Source organism: Saccopteryx bilineata, chromosome 2, assembly GCF_036850765.1.
Source record: "Saccopteryx bilineata isolate mSacBil1 chromosome 2, mSacBil1_pri_phased_curated, whole genome shotgun sequence".
In the NCBI taxonomy this organism is placed as follows: domain Eukaryota; kingdom Metazoa; phylum Chordata; class Mammalia; order Chiroptera; family Emballonuridae; genus Saccopteryx; species Saccopteryx bilineata.
The window spans coordinates 170,094,838-170,120,164 of record NC_089491.1 but is presented as its reverse complement, the minus strand read 5'-3'; the positions used below and the strand labels follow the sequence as shown (position 1 = coordinate 170,120,164).

Genomic DNA, 25,327 nt, shown 5'->3' with positions numbered 1-25,327 from the left:
GAACAGAGCTACCTTTTCCCCCTGCTTTCTGTTTTCTCACAGTCCTACTACTTGTATCCCCTTCAGAAGCCTAATAATGCACAGTCCTTTTCAAGGTTTTATGAGGAACCTCTACAAGGCATCCAACTGGGAATAACAAAAAGTTTGGGGACGTTAGTAAAAGCCTACGGAGAGGTGGAATACTTAAATTCCCATATGTTTCATAATTCTCAAAAACGTCTCCGTGAACACTTGGGGGTCATCAAAGCCTATTGTTGGAACAATAGTGCCACCTTCAGTAGGAGTCCGGCCTCTAGACAGGGAGGCTGTAAATGGATAATCCTTCAGAGTTCCAGGTAGTTCCTACTCTAGGTCTTCCATCCCCGTTCTGCCCCTCCTGGTCCTCCAAGCATGGAAGGACAACTACCCGCAGAGCCGGTACCGCCTGCAGATCCAGGTACCTGGGGAAGGGCGCAGCCAGCGTCCCCGCCCTTAGGGTAGTCACTCCCAATAGCCTCGGCTCCGCCCTGTCCCTCCGCCTCCCATCCTGTAGCCCCGCCCCCTCCCAATTAAAGGTTCCAGCGGATTTCTCTGGAGAAACCATGCTTCCTACACTCCCAACAGCTCCGCCTTCCCGCGGGAGCCTGACCCTTCCCAGCGTGCTCGGCGATTCCAGAGTGCGAAGCGCTGGGAGGGCAAGGCCCCAGGGCCTGGCTCATGTACGCGAAAGAAAGGCTGGGAGTTGTAGTTCTCGTGTCGAAGGGACGGCTAGAGGTTGGCTGTGGAACGGACTCGTCGTCCCAGGGTGCCTTGCGCCGGAGCCCGCGCGCTCGCCGCTTCTCGCTTTCGCCCTCCCGCTCCTTTGCCTGCTCGCGCTTTTGCTCACGCTCTCCTCGCGAATTGGAGGGGCCCCTAACCACAGCCTGTGGCTGGGAAGGGATACCGAGGCGGCGGCTCAGGGGAACGCGGCTGCAGTGGTGGTGGCGGCGGGAAGATGTCGGGCGAGGACGAGCAACAGGAGCAAACTATCGCCGAGGACTTGGTCGTGACCAAGTATAAGATGGGGGGCGACATCGCCAACCGTGAGTTCGGCCTCCGGGGTCCGGGGACCTGGGCTTGAGAGAGAGGGAGGCGAGGGGGACGGCGCTCGGCAGGCCCCGGAGGGGCTGGAGCAGGGCGTCTTGCGGAGTGAGCTCCAGAGGGCGCCGCGCCGGTCCGCTGCGGGTGGCGGGTCGGGAGACTCCGTGTCGCCCTGGGCGGCTGTGACCTGACCATGCAGGCCTGGGTTGGAGTCTGGAGGTGCGGGCCGGCGACGGGGAAGAGATCAGGGGAGTAGGATCCCGGGCCGGTGCGGACCCGAGGCCGTTGCTGAGAAGGCAAGACGCATCTTGTGCTCACCCTTTGGTTCGAATCGCTCCCTCCTCTAATCCTGGCAGCGGCGAGGCCACCTGGGAAAGGGAGCGCCCGGCTGTTGGCGAGGGAAGAGCCTCTGTATTTTGTGGCTGCTTCCCCGGCGTCAGGAACCAAGCCGGCACGTGCTGCCGGGAACCCGTGCAGATCGCCGGCTGCGGTCCCTAGCACCAGCTTCCCTACCACGTGCTTTGCTCAAGTCTTTCGTTCTTTACTTCAACTGTTTCCCCTAAGGGGGGGGGGGGGCTTCTAGGTTCTATTGAGTCTGCTCAGGGACCGTTGGAGGGCACCCTGGTATTCTTCACGCCCTCTGGGACAGAAGTCCAGCTTTTCTTGAAGTTACCAATTACTACCTTCCATCTGAGTAGATGGTCTTAGTTAGCCTTCAACCCTGATTGTTCTCAGGGGTTTGACAACCCTAGGAGTGTTTTTGAGAACCTCACCCCAGTCAGGCAAACATGTAAATAATACTGGAAAATTGGGGGGGGGGGTGATTTGGTAATTTTAGGATCTCAGAAGTCATCCTTGTTAAGACTGTTCTGACTTTATCAGCAGCTACGTGCCACTGTAGGCAGATGTCTCACTTTCTATTTTTCTCTATTTCCAGCTCACCTTAAAACCCAGTGTGTGTGTGTGCGCGCGCGCGCGCGCGCGCCCGCGCCCGCAGAAAGTGCTTGTCTTTGAGCTTTTAAATGGTTTTGACAGTAAAGATAGGTGTTTAGAGTGCTTCTGGACCTGTCTGATAACCTTGAGTTCCAGGATCCAAGGAATCACCAAAACTTAAGTCACAAAATCAAAGCTGAAGGTCAAGATAGGCCTAGGACAGGGGTCCCCAAACTACAGCCCCCTGAGGTCATTTATCCGGCCCCCACCGCACTTCCGAAAGGGGCACCTCTTTCATTGGTGGTCAGTGAGAGGAGCTCATTGACTATCTCATTAGCCAAAAGCAGGCCCATAGTTCCCATTGAAATACTGGTCAGTTTGTTGATTTAAATTTACTTGTTCTTTATTTTACATATTGTATTTGTTCCCATTTTGTTTTTTTACTTTAAAATAAGATATATGCAGTGTGCGTAGGGATTTGTTCATAGTTTTTTTATAGTCCGGCCTTCCATAGGTCTTAGGGACAGTGAACTGGCCCCCTGTGTAAAAAGTTTGGGGACCCCTGGCCTAGGAGATGCTTTATAACATAATGGACAGTTAGTATAATATTCCCATTTTGGGGTGTGTTTTTGTATATAATATTAGTGGTTTGAATCAGAAAAAAATTATATTTTTTTCTCTTGTAATTTTTAACTTCTAAGGCACATGTGCTTGCAGTTACCAGTTTGAAACTTTAAGGTTATATACTTCTTTAAATCTTTCAAAAACAATACTGAGGCCCAGGGACCTTAGATTAAGTCCCCTTGGCTTATACACTTGTTTGTGCAGAAATAAATCTACATAAATTTTTTTTAAGTAAGTAGGCTTTTTTTCCTTTTTATTGAATATATTGGGATGACACTGGTTAAAAAAATTATACAGGTTTCAGGTGCTCAATCCTATAATACATTGTCTGTATTCTGTTGTTGTGTTCACCACCCCAAGTTAATTCTCCATCCATCACCATCTATCCCCCTTAAGTCTACATAAATTGAATTACTAACACATAATTGGGATGTTTGAGAAGGGAGAAGGTAGCATTTCACAATGCATCAGCTTTGCGTCGGCAATTCTGTGCCTACTTTCCTGTCATCCCTGACGCCTATAAATTTTTCTAGTCTGTTTTGCATATATATGTGGAATGCCTTGGTGAGGATCCCCTTCCAAGTTTATAATTCTATACCACACAGGTATCATCTTTGGAAAGTCTCCCTTGCCTAGTGAGACAGATTGTGTACACCCGTTGCCATATAATATAAGGAAGGGAAGGGGGTGTTGACTTCTTCATTTTAGGAAAGGTAGGTAAAAATTTAGACATTATAGGTAGGTACATTCCAAAAGGCAAAACATTTCCCTTTTTTAGCCTTAGGGCAATGTCAATAAGGAATGTTAAAAACTCTGGATCCAGCTTCTAGGTATTGCTTGGATTGTAATTTCGACAACATATGTGGGACTGACATGGTGGGATTCTATCCCCAGGGGTACTTCGATCTTTGGTGGAAGCATCCTGCTCAGGTGTGTCGGTTCTAAGCCTATGTGAGAAAGGTGATGCCATGATTATGGAAGAGACAGGGAAAATTTTCAAGAAAGAAAAAGAAATGAAGAAAGGTAAAAATCAATCCCTCACTGATATCCCAAGTTGGACCCTTATTCAGTTGTGTTTGTTGTAATGATGCAACTCTCACCCTACCTCTGGTTGAGATATTTGGAAATTTGGAATGGAGGGTGGGGTTACAGGCAGTTTCCTACCCGATCCAAACTGATTAACCTTAGGCAAGACCCTAAAGAAGATCTTTCATTTTTCTAAGGGCAACAGGGCTCTAAGAGAGCAATGCAGTAAGGCAGATGATTCTCTCCTTACAGGTATTGCCTTCCCCACCAGCATTTCAGTAAATAACTGTGTATGTCACTTCTCCCCTTTGAAGAGCGACCAGGACTATATTCTCAAGGAAGGTGACTTGGTAAAAATGTAAGTGTAAGTCATTTTAAAGCACTTCTCTTTTTCTTAAGCATTTATATAATCCCAGTTGCTAATGTTATACTATGCTCTTGCTTTTCAGTGACCTAGGGGTCCATGTGGATGGCTTCATTGCTAATGTGGCTCACACTTTTGTGATTGATGTAGCTCAGGTAGGTGATCTGCTTTGAACTCTTTTCAGCCTGTGGAAAATTGGGGGAGGGGAAGGGTATACTACTGCTTACTCCTTAGCCTCACCTTCTACCACTATGTAAATTTTGAGAGTCTATAGAGAAAAAGGAAAAGGATGTTTTCTTCTCCTGCTCATTGGCTGACCTTGCATAACGGGCACACAGATATTAAGTACATAATCAGTTGAGAGCTTTCCAGAAAGGCTCTGATTGTATTGCCTTATTTACAGGGGACCCAAGTAACAGGAAGAAAAGCAGATGTCATTAAGGCAGCTCACCTTTGTGCTGAAGCTGCCCTACGCCTGGTCAAACCTGGAAACCTGGTAAGCTATCTGGTCCAACTCCAGAGCTTGATAGAGCCAAAAATGCATTAGCATCTGCAGCTATTCTATATTGAACCGCCAACCTCTCTCCCAGCCCTCTTATAAAACAAATAGGTTTTTTGTTTTATTGGTTTCTTTTAAAATGAATAGTTTTTAAAATTACCTCATAAGATGGGATTTTTATATAGGAAGAGACAGGGACTAAAGAGCTGAATAACAAACATCAGACTGACCAGGCGGTGGCACAGTGGATAGAGCGTCGGACTGGGACACGGAGGACCCAGGTTTGAGACCCCGAGGTCACCAGCTTGAGTGCTGGCTCATCTGGTTTGAGCAAGGCTCACCAGCTTGGACCCAAGGTCGTTGGCTTGAGCAAGGAGTCATTCAGTCTGCTGTAGCCCCCCAGTCAAGGCACATATGAGAAAGCACTCAGTGAGCAATTAAGGTGCTGCAACGAAGAATGATGCTTCTCATCTCTCTCCCTTCCGGTCTGTCTGTCCCTATTTGTCCCTCTCTCTGTCTCTCTCTCTCTCACACACACACACAAAAAGAATGATAATAAACATCAGACCCTGAGCACCTACCATAGGCAATTTTATTCTAGCTGTATGGACATATATGGAGCCTACAGAGATCCACTCTTTTTTGTTTTATTGATGTGCATCTTTCTCCAAAATTACACGTGTGTGTGTGTGTGTGTGTGTATTGTATTTTATGTTTTATTGCTTCTAGAGAGGGGAAGGGAGAGAGTAGGAAAGAGACAGAAACATCTACTCCTGTATGTGCCCTGACTGGGGATTAAATGGAAACCTCTGTGCTTTGGGACAATGTTCCAACCAACAGAGCTATCTAACCAGGGCAAAACACAAATATTTTCAAACTCAATATTATTATTATTTTTTTATTTATTTTTTATTAATTTATTGTTTACATAGATTCTAGTGTTCCCCAGTACATCCCCTCTGTCCCCCTCCCCATAATGCCCTCCCCCCCTTCCCTCCAGGATTTGCTTTTCTGCTCTCATCCCATCCTATCACCCTATCCCCTTTCCCTCTGTCTGCTTTCCCTCTGGTCCCTTTGATCCTGCCTCTGTCTCGGTTCTGCTCCTCCGTTCACATTGTTCATTGGATTCCTCAAATGAGTGAGGTCATACGATATTTTTCCTTCTTTGCTTGGCTTATTTCACTTAACATAATAGTTTCCAGGTCCATCCACGTTGTCACAAAAAGTATATTTCCTTCTTTTTCATGGCTCCATAGTATTCCATTGTATGTATGTACTATGGGTTTTTTTTTGTTTTTTTTTTTTTTACGGAGACAGAGAGTCAGAGAGAAGGATAGACAGGGACAAACAGGAACGGAGAGAGATGAGAAGCATCAATCGTTAGTTTTTCGTTGCGCATTGTGACACCTTAGTTGTTCATTGATTGCTTTCTCATATGTGCCTTGACCGCGGGCCTTCAGCAGATCGAGTAACCCCTTGCTGGAGCCAGCGACCTTGGATCCAAGCTGGTGAGCTTTTGCTGAAACCAGATGAGCCTGCTCTCAAGCTGGTGACCTCGGGATCTTGAACCTGGGTCCTCGGCATCCCAGTCCGACGTTCTATCCACTGTGCCACTGCCTGGTCAGGCTGTACCATAGCTTTTTCGTGTGTGTGTGTGTGTGTGTGTGTGACAGAGACAAAGACAGAGAGAGGGACAGATAGACAGACAGACAGGAAGGGAGAAAGATGAGAAGCATCAATTCTTCGTTGTTGCACCTTAGTTTCTCATAGATTGCTTTCTCATATGTGCCTTGACCGGGAGGCTACAGCAGACCGAGTGACCCCTTGCTCAAGTCAGCAACCTTGAGCTCAAGCTGGTGCCTTGCTTAAATCAGATGAGACCACGTTAAAGCTGGTGACCTCAGGGTTTCAAACCTGGGTCCTCTGCGTCCCAGTCTGATGCTTTATCCACTGTGCCACCACCTGGTCAGGCTGTACCATAGCTTTTTAATCCACTCGTCCATTGTCAGACACTTGGGCTGTTTCCAGATCTTGGCTATTATAAACAGTGCTGCCATAAACATGGGGGTGCATTTCTCCTTTTGAATCATTGATGTGGTGTTCTTGGGATATATTCCTAAAAGTGGGATGGCGAGGTCAAAAGGCAGTTTGATTTTTAATTTTTTGAGGAATCTCCATATTGTCAAACTCAATTTTAAAAGGTTATAAAATAGCCCTGGTCAGTGGTTCAGTGGAAGAGAGTCAGCCCAGTGTGTGGACATTCCAGGTTCGATCCCTGGTCAGGACATACATGAGACTCGACCATCTGCTTCTCTCCCCTTCCCTCTCCCACCTGCTTCTCTCCCCTTCCCTCTCCCACATCTCTCTCCTCCCCTCTCGCAGCCAATGGCTCAGATGGTTCAGGCATTGTCCCTGGGTACTAAGGATAACTTGGTTGTTCTGAGTGTCATCCTCAGGCGCTAAGGATAACTCATGAACATCAGCCCCTGACAGGGGTTGCTGGCTGGATTCTGGTTGGGGCACATGGAGTCTATCTCTCCTCCTCTCACTTAAAAAAAATAAATGAATAAATAAAAATAAAAGGTTATAAAGCAATAATAGTCCTGATAAACTGATGACCAAAGAGAGTTCTTTTTTATTTATTTATTTGAGAGACAGCGGGATAGATAGGGATAGACAGGAAGGGAGAGAGATGAGAAGCATCAATTTTTCATTGTGGCACCTTAGTTGTTCATTGATTGCTTTCTCATATGTGCCTTGACCATGGGCTACAGCAGACTGACTGAGCTCACGCTCAAGCTGGCAACCTCGGGGTCTCAAACCTGGGTCCTCCACATCCCAATCCAATGCTCTATCCGCTGTGGCACCGCCTATTTTTTTTTTCTTTTCTTTTCTTTTTCTGAAGCTGGAAACGGGGAGAGACAGTCAGACAGACTCCCGCATGCGCCCGACCGGGATCCACCCGGCACGCCCACCAGGGGCGACGCTCTGCCCACCAGGGGGCGATGCTCTGTCCCTCCGGGGCCTCGCTCTGCGGCGACCAGAGCCACTCCAGCGCCTGGGGCAGAGGCCAAGGAGCCATCCCCAGCGCCCGGGCCATCTTTGCTCCAATGGAGCCTTGGCTGCGGGAGGGGAAGAGAGAGACAGAGAGGAAGGAGGGGGTGGGGGTGAAGAAGCAAATGGGCGCTTCTCCTATATGCCCTGGCCGGGAATCGAACCCGGGTCCCCCGCACGCCAGGCCGACGCTCTACCACTGAGCCAACCGGCCAGGGCTCTATTTTTTTTTTTTTTTTGTATTTTTTTTTACAGAGATAGAGAGGGATAGACAGGGACAGACAGGAACGGAGAGATGAGAAGCATCAATCATTAGTTTTTCATTGCGACACCTTAGTTCATTGATTGCTCTCTCATATGTGCCTTGACCGCGGGCCTTCAGCAGACCAAGTAACTCCTTGCTTGAACCAGTGACCTTGGGTCCAAGCTGGTGGGCTTTGCTCAAACCAGATGAGCCCGCGCTCAAGCTGGCAACCTCGGGGTCTCGAACCTGGGTCCTCAGCATCCCAGTTCGATGCTCTATCCACTATGCCAACGCCTGGTCAGGCAGAAAGTTCTTTTTTTTCTTCTTCTTTTTTTTTTTTTCTTTTACAGCGACAGAGAGAGAGAGAGTCAGAGAGAGGGATAGACAGGCAGGAACGGAGAGATGAGAAGCATCAATCATTAGTTTTTCATTGCGCGTTGCAACACCTTAGTTGTTCATTGATTGCTTTCTCATATGTGCCTTGACCGCGGGCCTTTAGCAGACCGAGTAACCCCTTGCTTGAGCCAGCGACCTTGGGCTCAAGCTGGTGAGCTTTTTGCTCAAACCAGATGAGCCCACGCTCAAGCTGGCGACCTCGGGGTCTCGAACTTGGGTCTTCCGCATCCCAGTCTGACGCTTTACCCACTGCGCCACCACCTGGTCAGGCAGAGTTCTTTTTTAAAAAAATATTTATTGAGTTTTAGAGAAACATCAGTTTGTTGTTTCACTTATTTATGCATTCATTGGTTGATTTTTTTGTGACAGAGAGAGGGACAGACAGGAATTGGGAAGCATCAGTTTTTCGTTGGGGTTTCTTAGTTCATTGATTGCTTTCTCATATGTGCCTTGACTTGGGGGGCTACAGCAGACAGAGTGACCCCTTGCTCAAGCCAGTGACCTTGGGTTCTAGCTGGTGAGCTTTGCTCAAACCAGATGAGCCCGCACTCAAGCCGGCAACCTCGGGGTTTTGAACCTGGGTCCTCTGCGTTCCAGTCCAACTCTCTATTCACTGTACCACTGCCTGGTCAGGCTCATTGGTTGATTCTTGTATGTGTACTTACCCAGGATCAAATCCACAACCTTGGAGTATTGAGATTATGCTTTAATCAACTAAGCTACCTAGACAGTGCCAAAAGTTAGTTCTCAAGGATCATAAACTTTTCATTAATTAACAATTTAGTGTGTTGGATGATGAGTGAAGACCTTTTTCTAACACTTAAGTTTCCAAACACCTGTTTAGTACTTAAAGTGACATCAATTTTCTTGCTCCCTTTTTTTTATTCTTTTCCAAGTGAGAGGAGGGGAGATAGACATACTCCCATATGCACCCCAGCACCCCAACTGGCAACCACTGTCTTAGGCTGATGCTCTGCCCATCTGGGGCCATGCTTATAACCGAGCTATTTTTAGCACCTGAGGTGGCGACTCCACAGACCCATCCTCAGCGCCTGGGTTCTTTGCTCAAACCATTCAAGCCAGTGCTGTTGGAAGGGAAGTGGGAAGGGGGTGAGGAGGGCTGGAGAAGCAGATGGTCGCTTCTCTTGTGTGCCCTGACTGGGAATTGAACCTGGGACATACACACACTGGGCCAATACTCTGCCATTGAGCCAACTGGCCAAGGCCTTTTGCTCTCTATGTTCTCTTGTCCTTCGTGCTTTTATTTTTTATTTATGCTGGAAACAGGGAGGGAGTCAGACAGACTCCCGCATGCGCCCAACCGGGATCCACCTGGCATGCCCACCAGGGGGCGATGCTCTGCCCCTCTGGGGCATTGCTCTGTTGCATCCAGAGCCATCCCAGCGCCTGAGGCAGAGGCCACAGAGCCATCCCCAGCGCCCGGGCCATCTTTGCTCCAGTGGAGCCTTGGCAGCAGGAGGGGAAGAGAAAGACAGAGAGGAAGGAGAGGGGTAGGGGTGGAGAAGCAGATGGGCACTTTTCCTGTGTGCCCTGGCCAGGAATCGAACCCAGGACTCCTGCACGCCAGGCCAATGCTCTGCCGCTGAGCCAACCGGCCAGGGCATCCTTCGTGCTTTTAATCAATTTGTACTTCATCCCCATTGTTACTTAACTACATAATTTTCACTTGAACCTTTTTGTTTTCTTGTAATGTTACCAACTTCATAGAGGACTTTGAACAGTGCCTGGCATATAGTAAACACTGTTAACTATTATTACTTCACATATTCATTATCTTTATTTATATACTTAACTATTGTGTATCTTCATTGGAAGGTATTGTTATCTAGCTATGACACCAGACTTTCTGGGTTCTCGCATTGTTGCCACCTCTTACTACTTAAAAATAACTTGAATTTACCCTGTCTAGAGAGCTTGGTTGGTTAGAGCTTTGTCCCAAAATGTGGAGGTTGCTGGTTCAGTCCCCGATCAGGGAAGATACAGGAACAGAGGGATGTTCTGGTCTCTCTCTTTCTCTCTTCTCCCTCCTCCCCTTCCTCCCTCTCTAAAATTAAAAAAAAAAAAAAATTTAAACAATTTAAAATAACTTGAATTTTGTATCTGTAAAATGAAAAAAATAAAATTATGCCTTATTCTCAAAGGGTTATTGTGATGGCTGAGATGACTTGTGTAAAGTGATTATCACAGTACCTAGCACGTAGTTTAATAATAACTAGGATTAATTGTTCACTTTTCTCTCTCTTTTTTTTTTAAGTCAGGGAGGCAGAGACAGACTTCTGCATGTGCCCAACTGGGATCCACCCAGCAAGCCCCTATCAGGCATTGCTTTGCCCATCTGAGCCTCTGCTCTGCTGCTCAGCAACCAAGCTATTTTAGTGGCTGGGGTGAGGCCATGGAGCCATGCTTAGCACCCAGGGCCAACTTTGCTCAAACCAATCGTGCTATGGCTGTGAGAGGGGAAGAGAGAGAGAGAGAGATGAGGGAGAGAGGGGAAGAAGCAGATGGTCGCTTCTCCTGTGTGCCCTGATGGGGAATTGAACCCAGAACTTCCACATGCTGGGCTGATGCTGTGCCACTGAGCAAACTGGCCAGGGCCCACCTTTTTTTTTTTTTTTTTGTCTAAGAATTGTAGCTTAGGTGAGGATCAGGTCATGTTTAAAGAGTAAGAAGTGGGAAATAAGAGTTTCCGGTCCTTTCTTAACAGATTTAACTGGTTTAATCCCAGGCAAGTCATTTAACCTTTCTGAGCCTCAGTTTCCTCATTTTCTAGATTGGGATATAGATCTGCCCTGTTCACCTTCCAGACTTGTTGTCTAATTAGACCATCTTTGTGAAAGCGCATTGTAAAAGGATATGCGAATGTAAGGTATGTTTAGGTTGTAGGGATTGATAGGTCTGTGACATGAAAAACCAGCGAGAATCGCTTGTACCTGATGGCAGATATTAGAACTCTCAATTCTTTTATGCTTCTTATTCACATGATAGAGAGCTACTTGCCCCTAATATCTTATCTTTTGTTTGATCTTGTACTTCTAGAACACCCAAGTGACAGAAGCCTGGAACAAGGTTGCTCACTCATTTAATTGTACGCCAATAGAAGGTGAGACCTCAGATAACAGGGTTGAGGTTCGCAGTACCAAGGGTTTAACAGAATTGAGGCTTTTTCCTCCCTTAAGGATTCATCCCGGCTCTAGCATAGTCTGAGCCAAAACCTCAATGCTCTTGGTTTCCATAGCCTGGCACTTTTCTCTCACTGCCTGCCCTATCAAACTGCTTAGGTGGGTGGATTTGAAAACCTTTTGGGATTCTTGATGGCTGGTACCATAGACTTTGTCCTCTCTACAGGTATGCTGTCACACCAGTTGAAGCAGCATGTCATCGATGGAGAGAAAACCATTATTCAGAACCCTACAGACCAGCAGAAGTAGGTGCTAGTCCCACCCTTCACTGTCCATCCTACCAGACGAGTCATGAATTTTTTTCTTCCATACTTTCAGCCTAATTTTGTCCACCTTCTACTCCAAATGCCAGAAACTACTTGCTGCTTTTTATGGTTCCCTTTTTATTCCTTTTAGGAAGGACCACGAAAAAGCTGAATTTGAGGTACATGAAGTATATGCTGTGGATGTTCTCGTCAGCTCAGGAGAGGGCAAGGTGAGGAGTGTTTACCAGAACTGCCGAAGAGGGACGGCTGAGGGTGTGTTCCAAGAGCACCAGAACAAACGTGACCTAACTTGCTCTTTAGGCCAAGGATGCAGGACAGAGAACCACCATTTATAAACGAGATCCTTCTAAGCAGTATGGCCTGAAAATGAAAACTTCACGTGCCTTCTTCAGTGAGGTTGAAAGGCGTTTTGATGCCATGCCGTTTACTTTAAGGTATCTTGCACTTAGCTAGGACAGGACTTGGAGGTAGTGTGACTCATAGACCACACACCCTAAAACACTATTCCCTCCCCTACTGCTCCCTTCCTCTCCCCTCTTGCCTAGACTTGTAGCTCTAGCCTGCATGCAAGGGTTCTCTTGTGCTCCCCATCTCCCTCTTTGAAGGGAATGTAAAGAGCAGTCCTAAACATGATTTCTGCCCGAGGGTAGAGGCTATTTAAAAACATGAGCAAAATGGTGAGACTTGATAAGAAGTCAGAATACCCGAACTTGTCTTCCCCTTACCCAGAGCGTTTGAAGATGAGAAGAAGGCCCGGATGGGTGTGGTGGAGTGCGCCAAACATGAACTGCTGCAACCATTTAATGTTCTCTATGAGAAGGAGGGTAAGTTTTTAAGTTTCATTTCTGTACTGGTTATATGATTCCCTCCTTCCTCCTTATAGCTTATAGAAAAAGAATATGACAAGGGAACATTTTATCAAAACACTTCTCTCTTCCATAGGCGAATTTGTTGCCCAGTTTAAATTTACAGTTCTGCTCATGCCCAATGGCCCCATGCGGATCACCAGTGGCCCCTTTGAGCCGGACCTTTACAAGTCTGAGCTGGAGGTACAGGATGCAGAGTTAAAGGTTAGTGTGGACTGGAAAGTGGAGCACATGGAAGCTGTCCTAGAAGTGAAGACTAAATGTCAGCAAAGTCCTGAATAAAGACCTACAGCATTGAAAGTAAGATGAGCATTTCCTCCAAATTCCTCAAAATTTGTTTTCCTTCTTCCTATTTTCCAGGCCCTCCTCCAGAGTTCTGCAAGTCGGAAGACCCAGAAAAAGAAAAAAAAGAAGGTGTATTATTATTCCTCTTTGGCAGATTGAACCTCATCCCTCTTTATCCTGCTTTATTGGTTCCGGTGGGGTATAGACTTTGTATATCTGTATTTCCCCACTTCTTAGCCCCGACCTGGGGCATTAGGGTACTTTTGTCCTTCATCCCCGAAACACTACCCCAGGGAAACTGACAAGTCTTCCTCTTTTTACCATGAATATAGGCCTCCAAGACTGCAGAGAATGCCACCAGTGGGGAAACCTTAGAAGAGAATGAAGCTGGGGACTGAGATTGGTCCCATCTCCCCAGCTTGCTGCTCCTGCCTCATCCCCTTCCCACCATACCCCAGGCTCTGTGAAGTGCAGTTTGTCTTCTCCACCCAGGACCGCCAGCAGAGCGGGGGTCTCCCAGCTCCTATCCCAATCCCCCAACCCAACCTTCTTCCAACAACCAGCTCCAACTGACTCTGGTCTTGGGAGGCCAGGCTTCCCAGCCACTGAAGACTACTTTAACCAGGAAGGAGAAATTGAGCCTGATCTGTGGTGGCGCAGTGGAGAAAGCGTCGACCTGGAACGCTGAGGTTGCCGGTTCAAAACCCTGGGCTTGCCTGGTCAAGGCACATATGGGAGTTGATGCTTCCTGCTCCTCCCCCCCCCTTCTCTCTCTCTCTCTCTAAAAATGAATAAATAATTTTTTAAAAATCTTTAAAAAAAAGGAGAAATTGAATAATAAAATCAGGAGTCAAAATCTATCATCTTCAAGCCCCTCTTTGTAGCTTTTTTCCCACCACTCTGCTTGTTCAAGGTTTATTGCCCTACAACAGAGCAAGGAGGAGGCTAAAGGAGCCACCACCACTAGAAATTCAACTGAAATTTTTTTATACACTCAGATGTTGGCATTTTTCCATCTGTTGGGGCTTATTCTTCTTGCCCACTCCCCCTAAGTATTTTATCTGGCCTCAAAGTAGAGGAACTGTTCTTCAGATTTTTTTATTCACATGTGGTCAATTCCTTTTCTGAGCCAAAATGTTTGGTCAGGACCCTCCCATTTTTAGGAGCTGGAGCCTACACTTACAAGGGATTCTCATCTGTGAAATGGATCCTCACCTGTAAATCTTAGTCAATTTTGTTCTGCAGGACTGTTCTCTCTACTCCCCAAGCTGAAAAGGAGGAGGAATTCATTTCAACTGGTCCATTTCTTTGGCATCAGTGGGGTCTTTCCTCATACCATATTACAAACCTGAGCTGGAAGCCCGACTGTGGTTTTGTTCCCTGTTTGAAATATTTTGGCTTCCCTCTCTTAAAGACCAGGAACCAGAGGAGCAGACTGACCAAACAGACAACTCCTGGTTTTCTAAAGCTGTGCACTTGAATTGGATGACTTGCTAGGGGTTTGGAGAGAAAGAACAAATTTCATTCAGTACCTCTGGCATGCTGTCCCAGGGAACTAGGGCTCCTGCTAACTTAGGAGGTTTATAAACATTGAAAATGACATGCGTTGAAATAAATTTGGATTTGCTCATAATTATGTGCCTTTGCTGTTATTTAATGGAGGTGGAGAGTGTTAGCTGGAATAAATTGGAGCTGTTTTTCTAGATTGCCATGTTCTACCTTTCTGAAACAATAATTCCCTCAACCCAAAGATCTTGAATTTTCTGGATTAAGAATAAGTTTTCACGTAGCTGATGGTGGCACAGTGGATAGTGTGTTGACTTGGGACACAGGTCTCAAGTTCAAAACCCCAAGATCGGGCCTGACCAGGCAGTTGTGCAATGGATACAGCATTGGACTGGGATCCGGTAGACCCAGGTTCAAAATCACAAGGTCACCAGTTTGAGTGTGGGCTTATCTGGTTTAAGCACAACTCACCAGCTTGAACCTAAGGTCGCTGGCTTGAGCAAGGATTCATTTGGTCTGCTGTAGCCCGCTGGTCAAGCACATGAGAAAGCAATCATTGAGCAACTAAGGTGCCACAACGAAGAATTGATGTTTCTCATCTCTCCCTCCTATCCCTATCCCTCTCTGTTTCTTTCACAAAACAAAACCCAAGGTCCAGGTTTGGGCTTGAGTGTGCTCATCTGGCTTAAATACAAGCTCACCAGCTTGAGCATGTGATCAACATGATACAATGGTCACTGGCTCAGCTGGAGCCCCCCCCCCCCATATGAGAAGCAATCAATGAACAACTCAAGTACCACAACTGAGTTCATGTTTCTCATCTCTCCCTTTCTGTCTCTCTAAAATAAATTTTCTTTGGGAGTTTGATTTAATTTTCTAAAATAAAGGCCTTGGCTGGTTGGTTCAGTGGTAGAGCCTTGGCCCAGCATGTGGATGTTCTGGGTTTCTATTCCAGGTCAGGGCACACAGGAGAAGCATCCATCTGCTCCACTCCTCCCCCCCCCCCCCCATTTTCTCTCCCTCTCTTCCCCTCCTGCAGCCATGGTTTGATTGATTCTAGCACATTCTGTGGTAGAGGATGGTCCTGTGGAGCCTTCACCTTAGGTGCTAAAAATAGCTCGGTTGCAAGCATAGCCCTAGATGGGTAGAGCATCGGCCCCAGACAGAGGTTCCAGGTGGATCCCTGTCCAGGCGCATGCGGGAGTCTGCCTCTGTATCTCCCCTACTCCCTTAAAAAAAAAAAAAAAAAGTGTATTGCAAGCCCTGTCTGAATAGTTTGGTTGGTTAGAGTGTTGTCCTGAAGTGCAGAGGTTGCCAGTTCAATCCCTGGTGAGTGCAGATACGGGAACTAATCTATGTTCTCTCTCTAAAATCAATAAATTTTAAAAATTATTAAAAAAAAAACTATACAAGTGTTCATCTTGATTTAGGAAGCCAGGAAGAATGCCTTTAGTGTTATAAAATTTTTCTAGGCCAGCCTGAGGTGAATAATTTATTAGATTTGAGTATATTACATGTGAGTCATGCTGACTTGGAGATAACACAGTGAACAAAACACGGAGCTCCTTAGAGCTTATAGACTGGGCAAGCAATAGGTGAAATCCTGGTGGACTTGATAATGAGATTATTTTGCTAGGGTTTTAAATTTTCTCAAGACCTATATTGTGATGATGAAAATATTAGAACCATTTAAGCACTTAGAACAAAGAAAGAGTGGTATGTTATTGCATAACTTACCATGGGAAAAAAAGAAGGAATTATAATATAAAAAAATACAGTATCAAAGTAAATAAAGTGAAGTCTGCTTAAGAATTCCTTTTCAGCCTGACCTGTGGTGGCACAGTGGATAAAGCACCAATCAAATGCTGAGGTCACTAGTTTAAAATCCTGGGCTTGCCTGGTCAAGGTACATATGGGAGTTAATGCTTCCTGCTCCTCTCTCTCTCTCTCTCTCTCTCTCTCTCTCTCCATCTTCCCTTCAGAATCACTGATGTATTTCTCTTTTTTAATCTATTGATTTTAGAGAGGCAGAGGAAGAGAGAAACATCAATTTGCTGTTCCACCTATCCATGCATTCACTGACGTGTGTGTGTGTGTGTGTGTGTGTGTGTGTGTGAGAGAGAGAGAGAGAGAGAGAGAGAGAGACAGACAGACAGACAGACAGAAAGAGGTTACAGAGAGAGGAACAGATAGGGACAAACAGGAAGGGAGAGAGATGAGAAGCATCAATTCTTCATTGCAGCACCTTAGTTTTCTGTTGACTGCTTTCTCATATCTTGCTCAAGCCAGCGACTTTGGGTTCAAGCTGGTGACCTGTGCTCAAACCAGATGAGCCTGTGCTCAAGACCGTGACCTCGGGAGTTTTGAAGCTTTGTCCTCTGCGCCCCAGTCCAACACTCTATACACTGCGCCACCGCCTGGTCAGAGAGAGGAGGGAGAAGCATCAATTTTTACTATACAGTTGCTTCTAGCATGTGCCTTGATGACGCAAGGCCCGGGCTTTGAAATGGCAACCTCAGCGTTTCAGGTCCATACTCTATCTCTATCCTATCCACTGCAGGTGAGGCCACTGGCTCTTTTTCTCTTTTAACGTTTTAAATTTTTATTTCCCATTAAGTGACGACCCATTCAAAAGCAATTTATAAATTAAGAATCCATTTCTTTCACTGACTAATTTTTTTTTTTTTTTTACAGAATCAGAGAGGGATAGACAGGGACAGACAGACAGGAACAGAGAGATGCAGAGATGAGAAGCATCAATCATTAGTTTTTCGTTGCCCATTGCGTGCGCAACACCTTAGTTGTTCATTGATTGCTTTCTCATATGTGCCTTGACAGTGAGCCTTCAGCAGACCGAGTAACGAGCCAGCGACTTTAGATCCAAGCTGGTGAGCTTTGCTCAAACCAGATGAGCCCGCGCTCAAGCTGGCGACCTGGGGGGTCTCCAACCTGATGTCCTCAGCATCCCAGTCCGACGCTCTATCCACTGCGCCACCGCCTGGTCAGGCAAATTAGGAATTTTTATACAGTCCACACCTATTCATAATAAAATGGTGGGTGTCGCCAGGGAACTGCAACTCCCATGAAACAAAGAGGGGAAAGAAGGAAGTCCTTATCCTTTGCTTGTCTACACCCCTGGGCCGCATATTGGAGGTAGACGTTCACGTTTAAATAACGCGATGTCTTCTTAACAAACCTGGGGACAAGGAATTTTGTAACTCAAATTCAAAATACTTTGTTTTCCAAGAAAACTAAGTACCAGATATCTCTGAGGGGCCGGAAGCCAGGGCTAAGCAGCGGAAGTGACGCCTATGAACGCTCCCTTAAATAGCCGGAGGCAGGCAATTGGCGCTCTCTCGGCCTTAGCGCCATCTTTCTCGGTGAGTGTTTTTGTGGCCTGTGTGTGGATTCCACGTACAATCCATTAACATCTGGTCACTGCATTTACCATCGTTACAGAAAACTAACTGTAGCTTTTCTCTCTTTATCCGTTAGAAACTTCTGCGCCATGAGAGCCAAGGTAAGCAGTCTCGGGCAGTAAGCTGAGGTTGTAGTAGTTGAGGATGGGGGGTGGAGACCCAGGCAAGGGAAGTCCGCCATGGTTTCCGAACTGCTGGGTTCTCAAAGGTGGCTAAGAGCTAGTGGGAAAGGAAGGATAGTTTGGGGAGAAGCAGAGGAGGTAGTTGGCCAAGTGCTGTGCGAAGAGGAAGAGCGCACGCGGAATTCAGGGTTTACTTCGGAGTGTAGGGATTAAGAGGTAAAATTATTGATGTGATCACTGTGACTAAGCCCTCAAATTTATCAAGAACCTGCTTGGTTCTAAACAATGTTGTCCACATCACTATCTATACCTGTCACTAAAACTAACGACTTTTCTTATTCTTTGCTTCTGGTTATGATCGGTTGCAGTGGAGGAAGAAACGAATGCGCAGGTATGTTGAGATGTGGCTGGCTTCGGAGAAAATGTGGGAGGAACATTTGGTTTAGAAATTCAAAAGAATTTTAGGCGAAAAACGCTTTGAACATTGACATGTCAGACCCAGAGATTGAATACAAGACAATTAATCCTTGATCATTTCATCACTCAGTGAATTGTGTGCACGTTGAGATGGGGGGGGGGGGGGCTGAACGTGGGCTTGAGGGCAGGGGGTGTACTCCTGTGTCTGCTTTTCAGGCTGAAGCGCAAAAGAAGAAAGATGAGGCAGAGGTCCAAGTAAACTGCTAGCTTGTGCACCCGTGGAAGCCACAGGAGCAGAAATAAGGGAAGCCAGAGGTCAGGGACACTGTTACAAGTTGTGGAACTGCATGCCTGCTGTCTAGAACTTCTCCATGGATCTAAAATATAAGTGCCATCTGATCACCGTGACCACCTTTTCAGTGACCCACCATGCTTTTATAAAAAGTCCCCTTTTGGTCCTTTGCCCCGGACCTGTGACATTCTGGACTGGTTCTGTTTCCACTGTGGCTGAATAATGTGTACAATAAATCATCTCTTCTGTTTTAGCTGAAAAAAAAGTGTTTTGTGGTTTTTATGTTTCTGTTGGCTGTGGATTCTATCAACAGTGGGCCCTGTTACTGCCAGGTGCTGTGGAGGTTGTCAAGCTACAGACGGTACTTCCGGGGATGTGGGTACTACTGTCCTACCTAACGTCTGGTCCCCGGTCCTAGGAGTAGTGGGAGCGTGTTGGCAGGTATCCAGGTGCTTGGCGGGTAAATTGGGCAAACTTCTGCCCCTACTCCCTTGTCTCTAGGCTTACGTTAAATTTTTTAAACTTAACGGTGTTGTGTCGGTTGCCATGGTGACACGCGAAGCTTGCTGGGAACTTCCTGCTGCTAGTCGCGTAAGTGCTTTGCACACCATAGAGTCTAGTTCCGGGTCTGGTGGCTAGAGCGCCATTTCTTCCGTAGGAAGCGGAAGGGCCAGAGGGTAGGCGGCTCTTTGTCGAAGCTAGGGGACCGGCAGGCGGCAGCAGCAATTACGGCGGCGGCGGCGGCGGCAGGTGAGGGAGGCGGGAGACAGGTGGAGCCCGCACCCGGAAGGGAGGAGTCGGGGCTTCTCAGCGACTGGGCTTGGCCGTGCTACATGAGGCCCCCGGGGACCGAGCTGGCTCTTTCTCATGCCCCAAGGCCTAGCCCCTTTTCTTTCTGACCTCCTTTCGCGAGCAAACGCCCGCTCCGTGACGTCACAGCCCTGCCCATCCCATCACCTTGATGTCATCTGGAGTCTCCACTTCACTTCGTGCTCCCTTAATATCTTATTCACCTGGCCCATGGCTAAGCTCTGGTGGCATTGCACATAACTTGCCAAGCTAGAAGATTTACTGCGGGAAACTCCTAGGACTTTTCGCAAACTCTGGGGTGTTGCAAAGCGTCATAATCACCAAGTCTAGTCAGCCATCCCATTGCATTGTCAGTTGCTGCCCTTGCAGGGTTCCCGATTCAGAGTTCCTCACTCCCACCCTAGGCCGGACTCTGACCCCATATCCTCATCTTGCTTGAGGCAGGGCTCTCCTCACCCTTGGTTCACTTGGGTGTGGTTATCCAACCCATCCTTCTAGGCTCTCTAAAGTAGTTTTTATCCTACTTTTCTTTCTTGCAACTTCTCCCTTTGACAGGTGAAATTCAGTTGAAACCCCGAGGAAATCTTGATGTGCCCAGAGCTCTTGCCGTTTTGTCAGACTTCTTTCTTGGAACAATCACCCCATAGTCCTTTATTCTTTTTTTTTATTATTTATTTATTATTTTTTAAATCTTTTTTTTCCTTTTTTTCTTTATTCATTTTTAAAGAGGAGAGAGAGAGGGAGAGAGAGAGAGAGAAAGCGGGAGGAGCTGGAAGCATCAACTCCCATATGTGCCTTGACCAGGCAAGCCCAGGGTTTTGAACCGGCGACCTCAGCATTTCCAGGTCGATGCGTTATCCACTGCGCCACCACAGGTCAGGCTAGTCCTTTATTCTTACCTTTTCTCCCACCCAATTATGTGTTTTGTTTATTATTCCTGTTCAGAACCCAGCAGTGATGTGGAGGTGGAAACCCACAGGAGCCCCGGACTTCACCTGAGCTACCTCAGGTATCACACAGTTCTGGGCGAGGTGGGTAGGGTGGAATACCATATCTGGTTATCTGCATCTGGTGGGACTTACAACATGGGTCAGGCTTGAATGGATGGTACTTATTTTTCACCAGGTCATTTCCCTTTCAGTAAAAGTATGCTATCTTCTTTTTTACCACTCTTTTCCTTGATTGCTTCTATTATTCTGGGATTTCCTCCCTTTGAAGGATGCTTTTGTAACTCTGGCTTCTGGTTGATTCATTTTAGAGAGATCAGAAAGCAAAGTCAAGGCAACGGGGTGGGTGGTTGGGGGAGATCAAGGCCAGAAAAATTGGAAAGATTCCCTTATACTCAAGGGGGAAAGGATATGAAGTTTTCCTTTGAACAGCAGGGGGAGCCTGAGCACTACTTAGGAAAGGTTTACCAAGTCAGACACGTGGTAGCTGGGACTGGGGGGGGGGGGGGGGGCAGCTAGAACCAGGGCAGTGGACTGACATTCCAGAGCTCTCTTGGGAAAGATGAGACTTAAAAAGCTTTTATAGAGTCTATAAATAAAGAGGATCTTTATGGGGTGAGGAGTAGTGTGGTTTGATGTCAGTGGTATCTTCCCATGGAGGGTTAGGAGGGGATAGGATGGGCAAAGTAAGGTCACTTGTTCTTGTGAAATTAACTCCTTCCTCCTTCCTTGACTGTGGAACAAATGGTTTTGTCCTTTGGGAGACTATAAATGCAGATCCAGCTGTAGAAATCTTCCCCTGAAATGGAGGGGAGGGGGCTGATCACACTATGATTACTAGTGGTGTTGAGCTGGGAGGGAATACTAAAAAATGGCAGGTTTATTTTATTTTTATTTTCAGGTTTTGTTTATTGATTTTTAGAAAGAAGAGAGAGAGAGAGGAAGAGGGGAGAGAAGCTGGAAGCATTAACTCATAGTAGTTGCTTGCTGTATGTGTCTTGACCAGGCAAGCCCAGGGTTTTGAACCGGTGACCTCAGGGTTCCAGGTTGACGCTTGATCTACTGTGCCACCACAGGTCAGGCTAAAAAAAAAATGGCAGGTTTAGGGACTGCCCTCAAGCTGGTGGTACAAGTCTTTTTACTCAGGGTTCCCTTTGCCATAATTCCCAGTCTCTTGTATTTTCAGACGTTGACAGTTTTAATTTCACTTCCACAACTTTAATAAGGTCAGATCAAAAGGGGAAATAAATCCAGTACTATTCTATCCCTGCCCCCTCCTTGGCCTGCATTCACTAGTGAGATGAGATGGCATCACCCCAGCCCCCTCCTTTCTCTATTAGCCAGGCAAGTGTGAATCATTTTAACCCAGACCAGGTGCACAAGGGCCTGGGCGGGACTTCTGACAAGCCAGCCAGTGGGGGCAGAATTGTCATTCCTTAAAGTTCTCCATCTTCAAAGCCATTGCCCTTCTGACCTGTCTCTTGCTGGACTGCCTACTCTAAAGTCAGAAAGTCCTCTTTGGAGGACTCTTGTTTGACACAGTTCTCCTCTTTCCTAGTGGTCACCAAGGGTGGCAAGAAAAGGAAGAAAGCCCTGAGTTGGGGGGGACCAGGATGCCTGACCGGGACGGCTATGCCAACGGCACTGGGAGCAGCGGTGGAGGCCCTGGAAGCAGTGGCAGCGAGGAGGCCAGTGGGACAGGGGCAGGCAGTGGCGGGGCCAGCTCAGATGCCATCTGTAGAGACTTCCTGAGGAATGTGTGCAAGCGAGGCAAGCGTTGCCGATACCGCCATCCAGACATGAGTGAGGTGTCCAACTTGGGGGTGAGCAAAAATGAGTTCATCTTCTGCCATGACTTCCAGAACAAGGAGTGTAGTCGCCCAAACTGCCGATTCATCCATGGCTCTAAAGAGGATGAGGATGGCTATAAGAAGACAGGAGAGCTTCCCCCTCGCCTGAGGCAGAAAGTCGCAGCAGGCCTGGGCCTTTCTCCCGCTGACCTACCAAATGGCAAGGAGGAGGTCCCCATCTGCCGAGACTTTCTCAAAGGTGACTGCCAGAGAGGAGCCAAGTGCAAATTCCGTCACCTACAACGAGAGTTTGAATTTGATACTCGGGGTGGTGGAGGCACGGGTGGGGGCTCAACAGGCCCAGTCCCTCCAGGACGACGTCATGATCTCTATGATATCTATGACCTTCCTGACAGGGGCTTTGAGGATCATGAGCCAGGCCCCAAGCGCCGGCGAGGTGGATGCTGTCCCCCAGATGGCCTCCATTTTGAATCGTATGACTATAGCCTGGTTCCACCCCGAGGGGTAGAGTGCAGACTGCTAGAGGAGGAGAATGCCATGCTCAGGAAGCGGGTAGAGGAGCTAAAGAAGCAGGTCAGCAACCTTTTGGCTACCAATGAGGTACTCCTGGAACAAAATGCCCAATTCCGCAATCAGGCCAAGGTCATGACTCTGAGCTCCACTGCACCAGCAACTGAGCAGACGCTGGCCCCCACTGTAGGTACTGTTGCCACTTTTAACCATGGCATTGCCCAGACTCACACTACTCTCAGTAGCCAGGCTTTACAGCCTCGGCCTGTGTCTCAGCAAGAACTGGTGGCCCCTACAGGAGCTCCAGCTGCTCCCCCAACTAATGCTGCACCTCCTGCTGCTCCACCCCCACACTTAAATCCAGAGATTACACCACTGTCAGCTGCTCTGGCTCAAACAATTGCCCAGGGAATGGCACCCCCACCTGTCTCCATGGCTCCTGTGGCTGTATCTGTGGCTCCTGTGGCCCCTGTGGCTGTATCAATGGCCCAGCCCTTGGCAGGAATCACAATGAGCCATACCACCACTCCTATGGTGACTTACCCCATTGCTTCCCAGAGCATGCGTATCACTGCTATACCACACTGATGGGGTTAATGGATACTTCCCTGCTATAGCTTCCCAGGGCTGGGAACCAGGGGCCCATAACTCACCCATTTGCCTAGTCCTTCCAGGCCCTGTCTCAAGAGCTCATTTAAGAACTAGAACAAGAGACTACAAGGAGTTTACTTCTGAGAAGGGGTGGTGGGTTTTCTTTCACCTCCCTTTTGTGAGGTCCTCTTATCTATCTTTAAGTCTCACAGAGGGGCCTTGCATAGGAGTGCAGACTGAAGCCAGCAGGAGAAGAAGGACTGACTGAAGGGGTATATGTCCCCCAATGGGAAGATGAGGACAAATCTGGTCTTGTCCACTCTTATGCACAGCACAGTTTCCAGCACTGGCTTTGGAAGAAAATGTATCCTGCCCAGAGGGAAAACCAAGAAAGATTGGGAAATGGGTGGCCAGATGAAAAGGCCTGATAGGAGCCTTCAGACAATTTGGGATGTAGTTGAGTTGGACAGTAACTCTTCCTGGGTCTATGGGAAGTCTGGACCATAGTAATCTAGCCCAAAGACTAGGGGAGTATTCATTACCTTGACTTGGCCTGGAAATTCATAGGGCAGGGCCCACCACTTTCCAAAGAAATAAAAAAACAATTATTTTTAACAAATGGAGGCAGTGAGAACTTGCTTAGATATCCTGAGTGGAAGATGGGAGCAGCAAATAGATGTCACACCAAAATGGGATAAATACCCTATCTTCACAGAGCTGAGATAAGGTTGGAGAGAGACCAGTGAAGAAGGGTAGGGACTCAGAACAAGACTAGATTAGAGTTTGGGGAAGGCACTTTGTGGGGAAAGCATTGGAGTCACCTAGTCCAGTTTAAAAATAGTTCCATCTGTTCTGGTTTCTATCTGCATGTACTATTCCCAGGTTGCCTTAGTAACCAGGGCTCCTAGGGTCATTTAGGGGGGCAGGTACTAAGGGTGGATGTGCTAGGAAAATGGGAATGGAATATGTATTGACAAATCCTTCCCTTATTCAAACAGAGCAGGGCAGGTGGCGGTTCTCTGAGTTATTGATGGCAGTTACTGTTCCTCTTACCCCATCCCTTCCTGAGTTACCAATGCCTTAAACTTTTAAGGCTTGAGGTTTGGAAAAAGTAGAGTTCTGGGGATACAAGTCTCAGGGTTCATCCCTTTCTTCCCTCTGCTTCCACATAGGACCACAGAAGTTTTATATCTATAAGAGTCAAGTCTAAAGGCTCCAATAGCCAAATCTCAGTTCCTGCTCAGCTCATAGCTGATATAGAGGAAATAACTCAGGTGTCTAGTCTAATGGGATTGTGGGTATGGGGTAGAAACAATGATCCTGTGTTGTTTACCCCCACCCCCATCATATCTCCTGCTACCTCTTGCTCTCTTGTCTGATCACTCAGGATATACCTGGGTTTGGAGTTTTGTGGATTTTAGAAACCACACATTGATAAGGTAAATGTTGAATATCTGGCACAATTTTGGGTTATTAAAAGAGATGGTTTACGAGCATTTAGAGACAAATGTGATCATAGATGCCAACATGAATTTGTCCTGGCCAAATGCTGAAACACTAACTGTATTTTCTTTTGCCAAGTATCTCCAAAGAGGTAGATTTGGGAAACTATACATTATATGTCCTTTATTAACATACTGCAGCTAAAGACCACCACAAATACACCTGTAGTTGAAAAAGTTGGGTTTAATGCTCATTGCAGTGATGAAAAGAGTGTGTCATGGGGAAATGTGGTGTGTCTTAGCACGAGGGTGTTAGGAATTACAGGACTTGTACTTTGGTTAAGTGATTTGGGGTAAGGTTTAAAAGTGGGGCTACATTCTGGATTGGGTGCTGTCAGGAAAGCAGGGGTAAATCTATAATTGAGTATCTTTATCTTACTAGAAAAGGGGAAGACTAATGGTAATGAAACAAGTCACTCATTAGCTGGGTGAGGGGAATGTTTGCCTTTTTGTGATTTGCACACTGACCTTGTTTTGTGCTTAAACAAAATTATGATCTTTTCCTGCCTCAATTCATCATAGTCACTGAGTCCTATATTGGTGTTTTGTGAGATTTTATCAAACAGGAATTATTTCCTACTTGT

At 46.9% G+C, this 25,327-nt stretch overlaps 3 protein-coding genes and 1 long non-coding RNA gene across 11 annotated transcripts in view; all 4 read left to right on the top strand.

Moving 5' to 3' along the window:
- The first annotated feature begins 693 nt into the window (after window positions 1–693).
- Window positions 694–14,449, top strand: PA2G4 (proliferation-associated 2G4). The gene is made up of 13 exons (XM_066258449.1): window positions 694–1,061; window positions 3,511–3,639; window positions 3,895–4,000; window positions 4,092–4,161; window positions 4,410–4,502; window positions 11,257–11,320; window positions 11,566–11,644; window positions 11,796–11,874; window positions 11,966–12,099; window positions 12,395–12,489; window positions 12,608–12,735; window positions 12,892–12,945; window positions 13,149–14,449. Exons 1-13 carry the CDS (start codon window positions 974–976, stop codon window positions 13,212–13,214), a joined length of 1,185 nt encoding a protein of 394 aa, XP_066114546.1. The 5' UTR covers window positions 694–973; the 3' UTR covers window positions 13,215–14,449.
- Window positions 14,450–16,808: 2,359 nt separating this feature from the next.
- On the top strand, window positions 16,809–18,824 carry LOC136323037 (uncharacterized). 4 transcript variants are annotated; one of them, XR_010728904.1, is made up of 4 exons: window positions 16,809–16,882; window positions 17,570–17,842; window positions 18,232–18,254; window positions 18,497–18,824. It is a non-coding gene; the product is annotated as an uncharacterized lncRNA (long non-coding RNA). The 4 variants fall into 4 exon arrangements; XR_010728905.1 differs by lacking the exon at window positions 16,809–16,882 and adding an exon at window positions 17,379–17,475; XR_010728906.1 differs by lacking the exon at window positions 16,809–16,882 and having other exon boundaries at window positions 17,482–17,702; window positions 17,818–17,842.
- Window positions 18,825–19,252: 428 nt separating this feature from the next.
- ZC3H10 (zinc finger CCCH-type containing 10) lies at window positions 19,253–25,253 on the top strand. Of its 2 annotated transcripts, none has more exons than XM_066258483.1 (3): window positions 19,253–19,322; window positions 20,328–20,391; window positions 21,888–25,253. In XM_066258483.1, exon 3 carries the CDS (start codon window positions 21,943–21,945, stop codon window positions 23,236–23,238), a length of 1,296 nt encoding a protein of 431 aa, XP_066114580.1. In that variant the 5' UTR covers window positions 19,253–19,322; window positions 20,328–20,391; window positions 21,888–21,942; the 3' UTR covers window positions 23,239–25,253. The 2 variants fall into 2 exon arrangements, with proteins under 2 accessions (XP_066114580.1, XP_066114581.1); XM_066258484.1 differs by having other exon boundaries at window positions 19,273–19,322; window positions 20,328–20,413.
- ESYT1 (extended synaptotagmin 1) overlaps window positions 19,253–25,327 on the top strand; it is a 29,185-nt gene continuing 23,110 nt past the window's right edge. Inside the window, exons 1-2 of one of the 4 annotated variants that reach the window (XM_066258475.1) lie at window positions 19,253–19,322; window positions 20,328–20,391. The gene's annotated coding sequence lies outside the window, so the exon portion shown is untranslated. Of the gene's footprint in view, window positions 19,323–20,327; window positions 20,414–25,327 lie in introns of all 4 variants that reach the window. The other 3 variants (XM_066258474.1, XM_066258476.1, XM_066258477.1) reach the window with 3 other exon arrangements.

Coding starts and splice junctions, on each gene's coding strand:
- PA2G4 (XM_066258449.1), top strand. CDS start 974: ATGTCGGGCGAGGACGAGCAACAGGAGCAAACTATCGCCGAGGACTTG. Junction 4,162..4,409: donor TTGTGATTGATGTAGCTCAG/GTAGGTGATCTG, acceptor CCTTATTTACAG/GGGACCCAAGTAACAGGAAG. Junction 12,490..12,607: donor TGTTCTCTATGAGAAGGAGG/GTAAGTTTTTAA, acceptor TCTCTTCCATAG/GCGAATTTGTTGCCCAGTTT.
- ZC3H10 (XM_066258483.1), top strand. CDS start 21,943: ATGCCTGACCGGGACGGCTATGCCAACGGCACTGGGAGCAGCGGTGGA.